Source organism: Colobus angolensis, unplaced genomic scaffold (genome assembly GCF_000951035.1).
Source record: "Colobus angolensis palliatus isolate OR3802 unplaced genomic scaffold, Cang.pa_1.0 Scaffold247, whole genome shotgun sequence".
In the NCBI taxonomy this organism is placed as follows: Eukaryota; Metazoa; Chordata; class Mammalia; order Primates; family Cercopithecidae; genus Colobus; species Colobus angolensis.
In genome coordinates this window covers 3,676,848-3,695,054 of record NW_012115677.1, presented here as the reverse complement: position 1 = coordinate 3,695,054, position 18,207 = coordinate 3,676,848, and the positions used below count along the sequence as shown (strand labels likewise).

Genomic DNA, 18,207 nt, shown 5'->3' with positions numbered 1-18,207 from the left:
TGCCCCTCTGTGAATGACTGTCTTTAGAAGCTCATGCAGACGCACTCAGGAGTTTGAGGGCAGTGTTAGGTCCCGCAACAGATGCAGGCTACTCCTTCATTTGGAGCTCTGGGCAGACCCTCTGCAGAGGTCATAAAAAGAGGACATCACACTGCCCCACTCTTAGTGGTTAAAATAGTTTTTGTTTTTACTTTTAAGTGGCTGCTTCCAACAGGGCTTTTTCTCTCTGTATGTTCCTTGGCTTCTCTGCAGGCTTAGACCCCTGTCCCTATCTTTTTTTTTTGAGACAGGGTCTCACTCTATTGCCCAGGCTGTAGTGCAGTGGTGCAATCACGGTTCATGGCAGCCTCAACCTCTTGGACTCAAGCAATCCTCCCACCTCAACCTCCCAAGTAACTAGGACCACCACAGGCGTGCACCACATGCCTGGCTAATTTTTGCATTTTTTGCAGAGGCAAGGTTTTGCCATGTTGCCAGTCTGGTCTTGAACTTCTGGGCTCAAGTGAGTTGCCCACCTTGATCCCCCAAAGTGCTGGAATTACAGGCATGAGCCACAGTGCCTGGCCCTTAGACCCTTTTGACCACTGATTCTATCTTAAAGCTTTTCCAACCTTTGGCTTTTGTAACAGCATTATCTCCTCATTTCCTACTTTGTGGACACACATTCCTGCCTTCCTCTTCACCTTCCTGGCCAAACACATCCTTTCTGGCAAAGACAGAAAGCTTCCTAGCTGGAAGAAGACTACTCTTGAGCAGGGTGTAGAGGTGGCTGTGCTTTCCTTTGTTTTATTATTACTTTTTAATGAGGTGAAATTCACATGCCATAAAATTAACCAGTACCTCTATCTAGTTCCAAAACATTTTCATCACCCCCAAAGGGGACTCTACTCCCATTAGGCAGTCAATAACCATTGTCTCCTCCCCCCAGCAGCTGGCAATCACTGATCGCTTTCTGTCTATGGATTCACCTATTCAGGATGTCTCGTACAATATGTGACTTTTGTGTCTGGCTTCTTTCATTTAGCATCATGTTCAAGGCTCATCTATGCTGCGGCACATATCGGTGTGGAGTCCTAAGAAGTTAAGTAAGCTACAACAAGGAGGGGGTCCCAGGTGGGGGATAACAGTTGTTCTGAGAGATGGCTAATCACAGACAATCACAACAACCTGTTCCCAAATACCTCATTCCGCAAGTAACCCCAGCAGCATGACCTTGTCTGCACACCCTATCTGCACGTAGCCCCTCCAGTATGATCTCATAAAACTTCCCTCAAGCCCCTGCCTCTTGGCAGACAGCCCCTTCTCTGCTGTGCTGCCCATTGCACCCTTGCAACACATCTTCATACTTTCTGTAATAAATCTGCCTTTCTTTACCTATGACTGTCTTGGTAAATTATTTTGTTGCCTGTGACAGCGGCCCCAGCCAGTCTGCCCACATCAATCAGTACTTCATTGCACTTTCCTTCTTGAGCCTGAGAACAGCCCTCTTACCTGTGGCATCTTCCTCTTCTCTCCATGCGCATTTTTGTTACACTGCAGTGCTTATTATTGTCTATATTTATACCCTCCTGTTTTTTCAAAACCCAGCCTTGCCTTTTTTTTTTTTTTTTTTTTGAGACGGAGTCTTGCTCTGTCACCCAGGCTGGAGTGCAGTGGCCAGATCTCAGCTCACTGCAAGCTCCGCCTCCCGGGTTCACGCCATTCTCCTGCCTCAGCCTCCCGAGTAGCTGGGACTACAGGCACCCGCCACCTCGCCCGGCTAGTTTTTTTGTATTTTTTAGTAGAGACGGGGTTTCACCGTGTTAGCCAGGATAGTCTCGATCTCCTGACCTCGTGATCCGCCCGTCTCGGCCTCCCAAAGTGCTGGGATTACAGGCTTGAGCCACCGCACCCGGCCTTCCTTTTTAATCCATTTTAAAACTTCCAGAAGCAAAGTGCAAACATGTCAATTCTCAATACTCCCGACAGCTGGTCATATTCCAGCTTTTCCCCCCAGCCTGAAGTTGTAAGCTGTTCAGGATCTGGCCCCACCTTCTTTCCACTTCAGGTTCCATGCATTCTACTCATCACTCGTGTTCTGTAGACAGCTGTTTAAGCTACTCAGATCGGGACTCATCTTTTCTGTTCCTCCACATTCTCTTCCATTTCTCTTAACTCTTTGTTCTCTCTGTCTAGATTAATGTTCTTTCCTTTCCTGGTCTACATTCCAAAATCTGTCATTCCTCCAAGATCAAGCTCAAGGGCTACCCACTCTGTGAAGTTTTCCCTTTCCATCTCCCACCATGGCCTCTCCCAAGTCTAGGTAATGAATCAGTCCTTTCCTCCCAATTGCCAAGGAGATGCTGTATGCATTCCTTAACCACAGGTTTCTTTGAATCTTCATAGGCCCAGTCTCACAATTAGTAGCCATTCACTGAATTTGTTGAACAATAAACAATGTCTTGCCTAAATGATACCTCTCAGCATGAAAGGGGTACTTAGGTTATCCAGGGCCACCTTTGGAAAGATGTAAATCACTGAGGGCATCTGGTGAGGTATCCCAGCTCACCACCCCGTGTTCCGAACTGATCCTTAAGGAATACTGGTCCTTTTCAAAGATGGCAGGTGGGAAGGGGGGGTGGGAGCATCTTATATGGTATCTGCCAAATAGGACAAGATTTACAAAATTTCTTTTTTGGAGCTCTGAAACATCTCTGTACTGCAGAAAATACTTTTTCCTACTGTGGCCCGCCTAAGCCAGCATAGCTTTTAGGATGGACTTGCCCACACCCCGAGGCTGGGATTACATTCTTTGCCAGCCTTTGAGAAATACACTATGCATGGGTTTTCCTGCCCTTCTTCTAGGAGGGAGAAGACAGCAAGGTCCTCTTTCTGTTGTGGAGATGTTCTCTGGTGGGTGAGTGCTAAGCTGTTACGCAAAAGGTGCTGAGAGTCTGTGAGGGTGTTTCTTCCTGGACCTAGGGTCCACAGAAGGAAACGAATGGGCTCTCTTTGAGTCTTAATGGGGATTTCTCTAGAAAGGTCAGTATGGGTAGCTCTGAGATAGGGATTAGTTGGCATGCTGGTAGAGCCTTTGTGAAGGTGTGGATTTGGACAGGAGGCTGCTTTTTCTAAATTTTCTCCTTTATTCTGTGTCTCTTCTTTCTAACCTATACATGCTCGTCCATCTACCCACACTGGAATGGGGGTGCGGGTTTGGGGAGCAAACTTGATTTTATTCTAAGATGTCTCTTGAAATAAGATTAATCACAATGACCACACAATGCCAGCAATTGTTATTCAGTTTAAGTTGCTAAGTTGAAAAAACAAAAACAAAGAAACAAAAAACCATGACCACAACCACCACAGTGAACACAGAGGTTTAGCTTTGAAACTACTCAACACTTAAGTTTTGGGGGAAATGGTAGAATTTCCTGAGTTAAGGGGGGATTAAAACACATACAAGGTGGCGTCTGTTCCAGGTCATAATGCCAAAAATTACAAATGCCTTTAGGTTGCTGCATTGGCTTACGTTTCCCTCTGGCCATGCAGAAATTCCGGGGTCCTTAGGGATTCCTGATGGACTTTTGTCTGTCTAGAATTAAACTGAGTCACCTCCTGCTATTCCGGGTGGATGGCTGTTGTCCAGGCACCACACTGCCTTTGTGGTATTTTTTACAGCTGTCATTTACCATTATCTCATAAGCAGTATCTGTTTTCTCCACCAGATTAGAGACTTCCTGAGGACGGGGGGTGATATTCAGGTATCTCCCTGTGACTCCTACTACACCACATATGCATCTTTTTGCTGTTGGATTATGAGGAAGGAATAGGGGTGCTTCGGGGCGGCCCCTGATTATCAACCGGTGTAAGCATTTCAGCACAGTAATGACCAGCATAGCACCGTTTCCATCTGCAGCCCCTAACATTTGATCTGCTGCATAGTAGGAGCTCAGTAAAGATTTGTTGATGGAGGTCAGGCTCATGCCTGTAATCCCAACACTTTGGGAGGCCGAAGTGGGTGGATCATTTGAAGTCAGGAGCTCGAGACCAGCCTGGAAAACATGGTGAAACCCCATCTCTACTAAAAATACAAAAATTAGCTGGGTGTGGTGGCACACTTCTGTAATCCCAGCTACTTGGGAGGCTGAGGCAGGAGAATCGCTTGAACCCAGGAGGTGGAGGGTGCAGTGAGCCGAGATCACGCCTATGAACTCCAGCCTGGGCAACAGAGCAAGACTCCGTCTCAAAAAAAAAAAAAAGATTTGCTGATGGAATGTTCTCCCTTTCTGAGGTACCTTGAAGTGAATGATATGTCCCTTGGAGACAATGCCCATGTCTTTCAGGTCTTCTTCCTCCAGCAGCAGTAGCCGCTTCCCTGTAATGTTGTTTTCTTTAAACAAGCTTGCATATACACTCATCTCTGCTGAAGAGTCACCTGAAGGAAGTGATTAGAAAGCAGTATAAAATTAGACGAAATCACATCCAAAACAAAGTTAACTCCATGAATTAAGAAGGTAACTTATTCCACTTGCCTTTTCTGACGAGCTGCTGAACCCAACAATACTGTGAAAGAGAGGACACATATGGTTTTGAAGATTCACACATGGTCAGTGGCCGGTCTTCACAGTAAACATAGAGTTTTCAATAGATCAAAATAGCTTTAATTCCTGGCTCAACCACAGAGGTAAAATAGAAGACTTTCTCTTTGTAGTTTTAAAACCTCAAGCTTTCAAATGGGAGATATCCCTCTCTTCGGGGGTCTTGGACAGTTAAAAGACCATTGGTTTTCCTCCTTCTTTGGGAGATATTTTTAAATCCTTTCAAGAGGGTTCTGACTTATAGTGATTTTTCCATTTATGTGCCACTGGCCCCCTGGATTGCTGAGGGGCACCGGTTTACTCAGGAATTGTATGAGTTCTAGGGACCACACAGCAGTGGACGGAAGGAATCTTCTGTTCTAGGCCAGGTTGTGAAGTAGCCACGTGGCCCCGGCCAAGTCAAAGTATGGAGCTTCCTATGTAGAATGAGGAGACTGGACCCAGTGACCCTTAGTCCCTGTATATCACAGGGCCTGGGTTTATTGGTGGCCTCTCACAGTACCTTGGTGAGGGGAGAAGGATGGGAGGGCAGACTCAGTCCCTCTGATTCTCTGGGGGAGCCCTCAACTCTGGAATTTTATTTAAGTGGCCTGGAAATCACTCAACCTCAGAGCAAAGACTAAAAATAGCTGTTAGAACTCAGTGCTTTTTAAAAAATTTCTTTTCAAATGAGAGGGAAACTTTGCAGCGAGGGATAAAGAGATTACATCCAGGCTTGTGAATAAAGGAGACCCTGAGTCCTCTTTCCTTGTTAAGCAAGGCTGGCAGGAAAGTGAGACTCACTGGGGCTCAGTGAATGGGAAGAAATAGTGGCAACTGGTGCCAAGTTTCCTTACCCTATGGAAGCCAAAGAGGTTAGCTAATGTTGAAAGCAGGTGCACTTCAAAAGAATACAAAGGACAGAGAGGGAAATGCCTGGGCCCAAAACCGGGTTGAGCTAGGTAAACAGATCTTTTGAGGAGTTTCCAGTAGCTAGTCTGCACTTCGTGGCACCTGGTCTGTTCCCTGGGCTGGAGCCCAAACCCACTAAGGCTCACATTACATCTTTTGTTTTTTTCATTTTAATTTAGCGATACCCTGAGCTTGTTAAATAGACCTGGATAGGCATAAGTCCCTGAGTTTTATAGAACTTAAAACAATTTTCTTTTTTTTTGAGATGGAGCCTTGCTCTGTTGCCCAGGCTGGAGTGCAGTGGTGTGATCTTGGCTCACTGCAACCTCCACCTTCCATGTTCAAGCGATTGTCTTGCCTCAGCTTCCCAAGTAGCTGGGATTTTAGGCATCTGCCACCACATCTGGCTCATTTTTGTATTTTTAGAAGAGATGGGGTTTCACCATGTTGGCCAGGCTGGTCTCGAACTCCTGACCTCAAGTGATCCTCCTGCCTCGGCCTCCCAAAGTGCTGGGATTACAGGCTATCTCGCCCAGCCTAGTCCCCAAGTTTTCTCATCAGGAATTTTCTTACCTGTTTTGTCTCTAAGAAAATAGATATGGTGATGTAACTGACTAAGTTGGATTGTTTCTCAGGGTTTCTATCAAGAATGCAGAGTGCAGGACTTCCTTTAGATTTCAATAGTCTGAGTGCAGTCTCTCAAAAACATAGAGCTTATCTGGCTAAAGCTATCGGGAATGTCTGGGCGTGCTTGTGTCTATTCCCGCTTGGGAGGCCAGAGTAAGGCTGGCAAATATGATGCCTCGCTTTCAAACAGGCCTGAGGTAGAAGGAAAGCCAGTTCAGTGGTGTCCCAGTTCAGTTCAGTCCAGCACTGTCTTGACCAGATCCTCGTCTACCACGGCTCAAGGCCATCCCTGTTTTTTTAAAAAGATTTAAGATCACTTTTTTCTCAAGTATGCTCATTTGTTTTCCCGAGCTGCCACTTTAATTTCCTCATTGGTATTTGTTATTGTATTCTGGAATACTTTCAGAGCAAATAGGAAGGTAGAACCCACTTAGAAGAGTTGCAGATACTTGCTTTACTCTTGAGGCCTTATTTTCAATCATTATTGCATTAAAAACAGAAAAAAGGCCAGGTGCAGTGGCTCACAGCTGTAATCCCAGCACTTTGGGAGGCGAGGTGGGCAGATCACTTGAGGAGGTCAGGAGTTTGAGACCGGCCTGACCAACATGGTGAAACCCCGTCTCTACTAAAAATACAAAAATTAGCCAGGCGTGCTGGTGGGCACCTATAGTCTTAGCTACTCAGGAGGCTGAGGCAGGAGAATTGCTTGAACCTCAGGAGGTAGAGGTTGCAGTGAGCTGAGATTGCACCACTGCACTCCAGCCTGGGCGAAAAAAAAAAAAAAAAAATTGTCAACTTCTCCTAGTTAGACTTTCCTAAGGCCCAATCTCTTTACCTAAAAACTTAGGGACAAATTTATGAAATCCCTGCCCAAGTCAAATAAGGCATGAATACAAAGAGCTTACCACATCGTCTTCTGTCCATGCACCAATTTCAAAGGAAGGCAGCAGCTGCATGGGAAATATGCATGAAACGAAAAAAAAGTAATATTATCATTGTCTTTTTGGTTCATCCTCTTGTCTCACTCTTTTAGCTCTCAGCTGCTGCTCTGGCTTGGTTCCTCCTGCAGGTTGGGTTGAATGGAAAACAGTTTTCCTGACCTTAAGAGGCAGTTCTCAGTGCTCCAGTAATGTTCACCAATCTCTCAGTAACAATTCATGTACTTTGGGAGCTGTTTCATATTCCTCTGTTGGTACATGGTTTTTACATCCCACAATAAGGCCTCAGCAGTCAAGACATTTCTGACCTTTTCTCAGAGACCCAGAGTCTTCCTCAGAGTTCTCAGCCAACATGAGGACTATTGGATTAACAATGAAAATTCCAAAGCAACCACTCAGTAACCAGATGATGTATTATGCCTATTCTCAAGAGGAATTTCTAAGTGTTTAAAGATCTCATTTGCACAATATTTTAAAAACCAGATGTTAGCACCCACGGATGAAGAAGGACATGGGAAATTGGTATGGTCCTAAGAAACCCAGGCTGTAGAGTTGCTCTAACTAAAACAGATTAAAATACCTCCCTGTGAGGTTCACAAGTGCAAACAAAGATGTCTCCAGAGGACTTCAGCCTGCACCATTTTCAGAGCCAAAGAGCTACTTACTCTCTTCAATATATGCCCCATGGCCATCTAAATAATAAATGCTTATATAATTTTTAGAAGTCTGTGTGTCCTATAGGTCAAATTCGAGTTTGGTACAGCTATTAGCTTTAACTAGCCTAACTTGACCCCCCAAAATGAATTGCCCATGAGATAATATGGCAAAGCGTCACTCATCTTCTGTTACAAATAATATTTTCTTGTGAGTTTCAAAAAAAGAAGTTGAGTTTGGTTGCTTCTACTGTTAGTATAAAAATCAGAAGGTAGGTGAGTTAACCTTTCTAACTTATAGGTATTTTGTACCCACATGCTCAAAATTCTGCTAGAAAAGGCACAGCCCCTGCCTTCAAGGAGCTTTTAATTTAACTGGGGCTAATACAGGTGTAAATTATACCTGGGGGACTCCAAGGCCACGTGAATCTTGGTTTACTTAATGCCTAACATAGGGCCTGGCATACGATATCTGGTGAATTTTTGTTGAGTCATTTTAAACAATGAATAAAATTAAAGGGTGCATTTACTGGAATGCTAAGTTCTCTAGTATAGAGTTCAATATCTATGGGTATACCATAGACAGATGTATTCACAAAGGGGTTCGTAAAACAAGATGGGAGAATGGAGGGCAGCACGGCTTGAGCTGGGTCCTGCAACACAAGAAGAGAGGTGATTCTGGGTAAAGAGAAGCAACAAGGCAAAACCTGGCATGGCGGGAGAGGGAGGTACAGGAGGGAAGGATGGGAATGGAAGGCAATGAGTTCATGTTGGAGGAAAAAAGGGAAATGAGGCAGACAGAGTGGGGAGGCAAGCGGAAAAACCCACTACTGAAATGGACATGAATGTGCAGGGTTTCAGTATTTATAGACAAGTTGCCAGGACATAAAGTATACACTGAAATCGATCCTGTTCTGAGTATACTCTGCTACCTGCATGTGCTTCCCTTCCCTCCAGGGTTGCCTTTGCCTCCTCGGAAACACTTGAGGTGGGTAGGAATCATCACACACAGTCACCTGCTTTAATAATGGGGAAAGGAGAAAGACTTGAGGAATAGAATCTAAAGCTGAACTGGATCAAAGAAAGTATGACAATTTTGTCTCTTCACAGGGCAGCTGGACACAGCTGCAGAATCATGCCATTCCCTTCTCCCATCACAGAAGCAAACGTGAAATATGGAACTTTTTTGGTTCGTTCAAGAAACAACAGTCTGAGTTACAGAAATATTTTCCTGCATCATGGCTTACTTTTATAGAAACTGGGATGGGGGAGGGGATGTGTAGTGTTATTTTTATAAAATTCCCAAATGTTGTGCTAAACAAAATTGAGAAATAAGTATTTTTTGAATAGAATAGAAGTTGTAAATGAAATAACTAATCACAACCAGAATCTTTGGTTTTAATGTCAAAAGGAGAGGGGGTTGGTTGCACACTGAGGATGGTTCTCCAATACGATGCCTAGGGAAAGGCGCTGGCTTCATTCAGCTGGATGCTCACTCCAGCAGGATTCTTTGCACAATGCTTGCAAAGATCAGTGAGAGGAAGGCTGGAGCCAGGCATTGCTTCATGACGGTTTGAATTTGGCAAGACAGGGGATAAGAGTTAATGATCTCCAGCCACAGAGTGGCTTACCATTTCCTTTATGTTTTCTGTACCTTGTTAACATATCAGTGTATCTGCTGAAGATGAGTTCTAAGCCTTTCTTTCTTTGGGGAATAAAAAAAATCCACCCCATGACTGTCTCATCACTTTACAAATTTATTATTTACACTCCCACTGACTTTAGGAGAGAAAAGCTAACACTTGTGTCCATGCGTGTGACAACAATTCCTTCAAAGGACGTTGGGAATCCAATCTAACGGGGATCTTATATACACAGCAACACATAACAAAGGGATTTACTGTCAAAACGTTTATTGCAAAATGGAGTCTTAGAACAAAGGAAAGCAAAGAAAAGTTCACATCAAAATGAAATGTATGACACCAACTTGGATTTCTGAATACACTGTGGACTTTGTGCTGGAATATCAAATTCCAACTATAAAATCAGTAACTGAATAGTCTTACCACACAAGAGTAAAATTTAATCTTCCATACAAACATTATACAAGATATTTGGCATAGGACTTGCTCAGAATGACATTGCAATAGAATAATTGAGAAGAAGTTTTTGTTAAAAAAACAATAAAGTGATAATGCCATCTATTCAAAGCTCACACTCAAAGAATATAAATATTTTCTATTATTTAGTACAAAAATTTTAAGAGTGCAAAAGCAGTATGTGCAGTGTATCATTTCTGACATTAATAGATATACTATTCTGCACACAATATAAAATAATTAATGTAGGTGCTTGGAACTCTAGTTTGAAGTAAATAATCACATGCCAGGAAGCTCCTCACAGGCAACAGAGTGCAAACAAAGGTGGAGTCTGAGAAAACATGGCTAGTCTTCTAGATGTCCTGATGGACACTCATTTTTCATCATAGAAATGCTGTATCTAGAGCTGTCAGGCTATGCTACAATCGAGAGAAGAGAATAGATTTTTATGTCTGGCAATGCTTAACATCTAAACAAGAAAACAGTCTTACTCAAAAGCAGCAAAAGGTGCCTGATTATAGAAAATTTATGCTCTATTATATATGTGATATGATGAAACTCTGCTACTTTCAAAAGGCTGCAATAAGTCTAGTACAATAAAATTTTTTAAGTATTAATATTTAACTCAGAATAAGTTTTAAAACTGTCTTTCATAAAACTCTTACCATTCAAATGAAAACTCTGAAAAATAAAGTTATATGCACAGTAATTCTGGGAGAAGTCATTCTGGATCACTCCTAAACACTCCCCTATCCCCAATTCCTTGATTTTTGATGGGGATCAAGTTTGACTACCTTAGCTAGTGTTTAAAAGTCTAACAAATTCACTGCATGTTAAAAATCACTGGTTAAAAACCCACCCTCAACATTTCCAGAGCATCAAAAACAGTGAGCTATATGCTTTCAACTTCTTTTCACTGGTTATGTAAAATAGTAAAATGTAATTTTGCTTTCAAAAATGATGGGTAGAAAAAGAGGCTTTAAGTTAACCTATAAAATTGCAGCTACCTCAATGAGTTTTTTTTTTTTTTTCTATTTATTGTGGAATCAGTGTAATGGGAGAGTGACCTGCCCCGGTGGATTTGGCTGTTTCAAGTTGCCACCAGCATTCCTAAGGAGAAAGAAACCATTACCCCGTAGGGAAATGGTGCTTTAAGATAAAGCCATGAAACCCACAAAATTCAGGTTGTATGTTGCTGTAACTCTAAAAATACATTTTTTTTTTGACTTGGGTAATTCTGTTCAGGAGAAAAATAATTAGACACGAAACTCTAAAGCTTCTGGATTTGATAAGTTTGTCAGTGGGGAAGGGACAATGCTACTGCGTTTTATTTATTTATTTTGAGATGAAGTCTCACTCTGTCATCCAGGCTGGAGTATAGTGGTATGATCTCAGCTCACTGCAACCTCTGCCTCCCAGGTTCAAGTGATTCTCCTGCCTCAGCCTCCCTACTGGCTGGGGTTACAGGCATGTGCCACCACACCCAGCTAATTTTTGTATTTTTAGTCGCAACAGGGTTTTACCATGTTGGCCAGGCTTGTCTCGAACCCCTGACCTCAGGTGATCTGCCCACCTTGGCCTCCCAAAGTGCTGGGATTATAGGTGTGAGCCACCACACCCAGCCCCTTTTGGATGGAAGACTTTACTGAGCAAACTGTCCCTGGCATTCATAATGTTACTATTCCGGGCACTGGGCACCAAATGCCATCCCAGTTGCTGTGACAACCAAAAATGTGCCCTAGCCCCAACACTCTCAAACACCAGTAGGTGATAGCAGCACCCCAGTTGAGAATGACTAGGAGGGTCTCATCAAATTCTACAAGATAACTTTATGAATTAAGAAAAAAAGATGAAAGGTGAGACATTTTCAGTTGCATGTCCCTGATAATTACTACAACAATTGAGAGATTTAATTCTCATTTTGAATTTTTACATTTCTGTTTCTTTTAACCCTTCTCTTTCTAAATGTACATTTTTGTAAATCAAGTAATTAGAACTAAATCCAACACTGATAATGGCCATTTCAAAAACTGGTCTGAAAAGTGAATTAGAAGCTGTATAATTAATATCATCATTAGAAATTTTGCATATGGCTAATAAACATTCCTTTTTAAAATTAATAGAGTCTAAAGTCTTCCAAATGATCTTTACAGATAGAATGAGAACACTATAAAATTCTGATTATATGACTGAGATTTCAGGGATGTTTTAACATGTTCAAGCCACTAGAAGGACACTGATTTGGAACAGAAAGTAATAGAGCCAATGTCACGTGGTAGTGATCAATAGTCCGGTTCTACGAGGAGAACAATTTTAAGCTCTTCACCGAGGCCAGTTCTGCTGTATTTGAAATCCTTGCAGGTTCTTGGTGGCAGAGTATTGAGCTGTAACCATCTCTGGAATACTGGTGAGGAAAATAGCAGCAGTAAAGAAATGAGGAAAATATTACCTAATTAATGATAAAGTTAGGTCCAGTATAGAGTCCTGTTATTTTTCTCTTTGGCCCTATTTGGCTGCTTTTATTAATGCAACAGAACTTTACATATAATCATATGGATTTATTAAGAAAAAAATGTACATTTCATTCAGTTCATATGTTCTAAATGTATTGCTGCTCATTCTTAAATGAGAAGCAAGGTTTACATTCTTACATAAAGTGCCGAGATCCCGAAGTTAGCCCCAGAGATCCCCTTGCCTTTTTCAGCCTTGCTCAAATGTTACATTATCAGTGGCGCCTTTCCTGATCATACTTTAAAAACCTCAACATTCACCCATGGGCTTTATCTTCCTTCCCAGCTTCATTTTTTGGCGTATACTTATCAAATGTGAACATATGATGCATTTGCTTTATTTATCATCAATCTTCACTCACTGGCATGTAAGCTCTGTGAGTGCAAAGATTTTCATCTAGCTATCTTCCAGAACAGTGTCTGGCACAGAGAAGGAGCTCAATGAATATGTGCTGAATGAATGACTGTATCTTTGCCTTGTAAACCCCATGCTATTGGCTGTCTCCTCAGGTGGCTGACCACTGCACCCCAGGGCATGCTGGAAAGACAGGAGTCCCAAGCCCTCCCTTCTACTCTACTCCAAGCTTTTCTGCTTGGGTGCATTGACTCAAGTCAGGTAGTACTTCTCTATGTCTGAGCACAGACAGGCTGTGTTCCTGTATTTGTATATGTGTGTGAATAGACAGAGAAACTAGTAGCATGGGTATGTGGGGGAATCCATCTTTTAGGGAAAGGTTTGTCTGCTCTTTCTGCATTTAGTCTCACCTCAGACCAGGTTAACCTGGCCAGGGCTCATAGTTTTCAAAGAGCAACAGAAGAAATCTATTTAGCTTACATTCTAAGAATGTTTTGTTTATCTTTCCTGAAAGCTATCCACTTTTAATTTCATCTCGTACCACAGAGAAAATATTATTTGAAACTGATAGTTTTCCGGAAGGTTACTGAAATCACTTATTTTTCAGTGTCTTCACTGGCACCATTCATAGCAGCTAACATTAACTAGCCACTTTCCACGGGCCTGGTGCTGTGTTAAGTGCTTTACATATATTATTTCTTTTCATCCGCACAATGATCCTTTCAAGTAGGTACTATTACTATTCCCATGTGGAAGATCAGCAAACAGACACACAGAGATTAAATAATTTGCCCAAGGTTGTTGAGCAACTGGGCCCAGGATTCTGAGTGACAGTCAGACTCTGATCCCTTTCTTCAGCACTATGCACCTAGGCTGCTGTACACCTCACACCCAGAACATTCTATTAGTTATTTCTCCCCAAATGAAGCTGGCACAGCATACTGATCATTATGTGGTATTTTTCAGCTCTCAAGGGGCATTAGAAACATGTCACGCTTCAAATTCTAAGAGGCTTTTAATGATCAAATGTAGTTAGAAATACTATTAGATCATATCTATGATGATGTCATTTCTTAAAACTTCCATAAAAAGAACGACCAAAAATGTTTTGGTTTAATAGTCAAATAATGACACTCCTTTCTAATTTAGATTGAAACAAGTCTTAGTTCTTTTGCCTCTTAATATATATAAATAGAAGTGTTTTATAATTTAAACAAGCTTTGACAAATAGGTGATAAAATTCTGAGAATATCCCTGGCTAGCCAGGTTTTCAGAGCACTGCCTGTATCTACTTCTAAAACACCAACATTATGAAGCAGGGTTAAAACAAAAAACAACTCTGGTAGGCTAAACTTGATATGGAAAGGACCTGTGTTTCTGCCTAAGTGAGGATAACTTATCTTTACTATTTCTTTTGTAATATTTAATTTCCTCTTTAAAATAGCTGAGCATATGTTTAGAATCCACGATTATTATGCCCCTTTAAAAAACAAACGCCCACGCATACACCACTTGCTGGAAAACCCAGGAGAGGCATGAATTAACCCCCTGGAAGCATCCCCTTAAGACCACGTCTTTCTCTTTGTATAAAGCACAAGCACAGCCTTAAATGACAGTGTGTTGTTAAGAAGCTTCCATGGCCAGCAGTGGTATGAAAGTTTGCAACATCTGCTGTTGGTTTCAAATCAGAGTATTTTTCCTTCAAATACACTACTGAGAACACTGCTCAGGCTTTACTTTGAGCAGCTGTGCTATTTAGTACTAAAAATTCTCAGCATTTAGGTATTTCTGAAGAGCACTTTGTTATAACCTTCTTTCATCTCAGTATTTTTGTTGTTGGATTTTGTACTATCAATTCTTTCTTTCTTTCTTTTGGTTTTTGAGACAGGGTCTTGTTCTCTTGCCCAGGCTAGGTGCCATCATGACTCACTGCAGCCCTGACTGATGGCTAGGTCTCAAGCAATCCTCCTGCCTTGTCCTCCCAAGTATCTGGGACTACAGGTGTGTGCTACCATGCCAGCTACTTTTTTAATTATTAGTAGAGACGAGGTCTTACTATGTTGCTCAGGCCAACCATTTCTGATATTATAGTGTACTGCTATAAGAAAAAAAAGTAAGTCACAGAATACTATGTGTCAAAGAACAATTAGGAGTTAAGAGTGCTTGTTCAAAATGTACGTTTTAAAAAACGATTTGAATAAAGGAAATAAAGTAAAATACAAACTAAAAGGTACTCATTAAAAAAGAAAAAGCCAGAATGTCATTACTTTAAAAGTCCTATATTGTATATAGAATCACAAATTTCTATAATCAGGCACCACATTTGCTGATTCATAAATATACTTCTTTGGCTTAATTCTCCCCCCATTTTTCTGTAAGCAAAAATAAATCAAAAGTAGAACTGATAAGAAATTACGGTCATGTAAATGTGATTGGCCTAAAATGCAGTGCTTGGTTTTCTGCCTCCTTACTTGTTTTTGTACAGACTGAGATAAACAAATTACTTTTGTGTTTTCCAAACGTTTTTGATTTTATTACTTTGCTTTCTGCTTTCATTCACTATTATCCATGTCATTATCCTCCTCCTCACCGTCATCATCATCATCATCGTCACCTTCTGACAAGTCAAAATCACTGAACCCCAGAGCCATGTTGACTTTCTTCCCCCTTCTCTTAGATGTGGTTTTGGAAGAATTCTGCTTGGCTTGCATGTTTATCTGCATCCCAGAATGCATCACAGCTCCTGCTTTGTTCATTGAGAAGATATCCCCAAAGCCCATCAGCATCATGGCCTGCAGACTTGGGTTCATGCCATGGCCCTCCCCGTTACTTGTTGCTGTGATCTGACATGACATCTCTGCACTGTTTGACTCCTCTGTTTTAGATTCAAAGTAAGACTCCTCAGACATTCTTGCAGCAAGAGGCAAGAGAAGCTATCAAAAGGGAAGAAAGGACAGAAGTAAAAAGAGAAATTAGGACCAATTTAAATCAGGAAAATAGATACCACAAAATTAGTTGGCACTACACAGGAGGTAAATGATTAGTGAAATAAATGAATGTAGGGAATTATGTGAGAATGTATTTAATGGCAGATTTGGCTCCAGCATATTTGCCATAATTTATGACTGACAGGATAAATCACAACCAAAAGTTTGCAAAGCACCACGTGCAAGCCAAATTTCAAATGGAAAAGAAGTTGCAAGTTTTAAGCCCTCATTTTGCTTAAAACCAAATAGTTTTTAGGATTTATCTTAACTTTTCCCAATTTCACTTTCACAAGGAAACATTTAGTTAACCATTATATTTTTTAAAAAAGAAATTAAGCAGAGATTCATTCTCAAATGAAAAATTAAGAAACTTTATGCCCAAAAGAAAGCTTAGAGGAAGCACAAAAAACAGTTCAGCAGTCAATACAGTTCTAGGGAAATGTGGGTTGTTGACTACCTTTTTATCTGGATTAGTGCTCTGAATATACACTAAAATTTAGTCTAGAATTCACTTGCTTCCACTTATTTATTTATTGTAGCCAGAACTAATGTAATACTATTTATTCAAATTATTAAATAATTCACTTGTGAACAAATTCTAGATGCTGTCTCTCACATTTAAGTTAGACATAAGTATGTAAACACATGAAAACTGGGAAGAAAGGAGGAAAATAGTGTTAATTTAGATTGTTCTAATATGCTCTAATATTCAAGTTTTCCTCTTTCAACAGAACTTTTTTCTTAAGATGTCACTGCTCACAGTGGTCACAGACATTTATCTTCTACTTTATGTAATTATTTTGAACAGCCAACTTATTCCCATAAATGTTTGGGCATATCCATTTTAGGGGTAAAACTGTTAGGATATGAAAAACGTTACTGCCTCTTCTTTTGAGAAACAAGCACATCAAGGCTTATGTTTTTGGCATAGTTTCAATATGAATACATTTATGATAAATAATGTACAAATAATATACTGGGATGACCTCTATATTCTGGTACCTAGTATTCAGGATCAATTTCCTAATCTTTTTTTTTTTTTTTGAGACGGAGTCTCGCACTGTTTCCCGGGCTGGAGTGCAGTGGCACTATCCCGGCTCACTGCAAGCTCCGCCTTCCAGGTTCAAGCAATTCTCCTGCCTCAGCCTCCAGAGTTGCTGGGATTATAGGCACCCGCCACCACACCCAGCTAATTTTTTGTATTTTTAGTGGAGACAGGGTTTCACTATGTTGTCCAGGTTGGTCTTGAACGTGTGACCTCGTGATCCACCCACCTCAGCCTCCCAAAGTGCTGGGATTACAGGCATGAGCCACCGTGCCCGACCTCAATTTCCTAATTTTTAAACTGAAGTTGGAGCTGAGTTTTTAAAAAGTAGCTCGCTCTTTTGGGAAAAACCCTCCTGGAGTTGTTAGTTCAATAACTTTAATTTCATATCATTCAACTGAAAAGTATCCATTATATGGAAGAAAACAATTGATTTAGATCCTTAAACACTGGAAACAGGATGTTATTTCCCTGGCAGTCAAACTTCTCAGCTTCTGAAATTTGTTTTCAATTGTAAGATATTCTCAGGAACTCTTTGTGGCTCATTGTATTATTTTAAGCGTCATTCCTCACATTAGGTTTGACTCTAAAGATCTCTATAAATGTTTCTCAGATAAGCCTGTATTCTTAAAATAAATAAAATGTTTACATCAAGCTTCAACTATAATTAGAAAATAAACATTATCCATATTTATGCATAAAGGATTAATCTCCCCAAATATCATTAACTAATGTTCTAGTTTTAGGAAAGAAAATAGTGCCCTTGAAATTAATCGAATGATTCAATTTTTTATGAAGTTATATAAATGTTAAACTTACATAATTAAGACAAGGCCACATACAGGAAGTCTAAACCTCCAGCCACTTCCTTTTTAAAAGGTTTATTTCATCTTTCTCTAAGAAATCTCAGTTAAAGCTAAACAGAAACTGATGTGAGGACAAATGAAAATACCTACTTACAAAATATCTGAACATAAACTTTCTTTCCTTCAGAAATACCAGCTCTAAGCAGAAGAGACATTAAAAGCAAGTACTGTAAAGAAAGAAAACTTATCTCCCATAAGGAAAAAAAGAAGAAAATCTCATTGAGATTGTGCTACAGGCTGTCCATTGTTAGTGGTGGCCCTCAGAGCAGTTCCTTCACAGAAAGTTTCGTGGGGTTAAAAACTCAAGCAGGCAACCTACCGAGCACACAGAGCTTTACTGCAGAGTGTTTTATTATTTATTATGAAACTGTGTTACTAAAAGCAATAATTATGTGCAAGGCAGCCTGTTTCTTAGCAAAACTGACGCCAATAAACTAAAGAAAGGTTCTGAAGCATATGTGAATAGCTGAAGTTTTCTCTTACAATACTACATTCAGAAAGAGTCAGGCCATGCAATGCTTTTACGGCTTTAGATTTCAATGCATTTTAAAACAAAACAAAACCTTGCAGACTTCAGAAGCTCTGTGCTCTAGGGACAAGGTCACATTTTTGCTCCTGTCCCTCATGAGCTCTGGGAGAAGCACTGCTCCTGTGCA

The 18,207-nt window shown here is 40.8% G+C and overlaps 1 protein-coding gene across 2 annotated transcripts in view; it reads right to left on the bottom strand.

Annotated features, from left to right (window-relative positions):
• The window catches only part of LOC105514544 (mitogen-activated protein kinase kinase kinase MLT), a 193,630-nt gene that overhangs the window by 31,658 nt on the left and 143,765 nt on the right, over nt 1–18,207 (bottom strand). Inside the window, exons 12-14 of one of the 2 annotated variants that reach the window (XM_011945966.1) lie at nt 7,004–7,048; nt 4,515–4,545; nt 4,278–4,417 (exon numbers count right to left, since the gene is read on the bottom strand). In XM_011945966.1, coding sequence (XP_011801356.1) covers nt 4,278–4,417; nt 4,515–4,545; nt 7,004–7,048 — 216 coding nt within the window. Of the gene's footprint in view, nt 1–4,277; nt 4,418–4,514; nt 4,546–7,003; nt 7,049–9,585; nt 15,587–18,207 lie in introns of those variants that run through there. The other variant, XM_011945967.1, reaches the window with a different exon arrangement.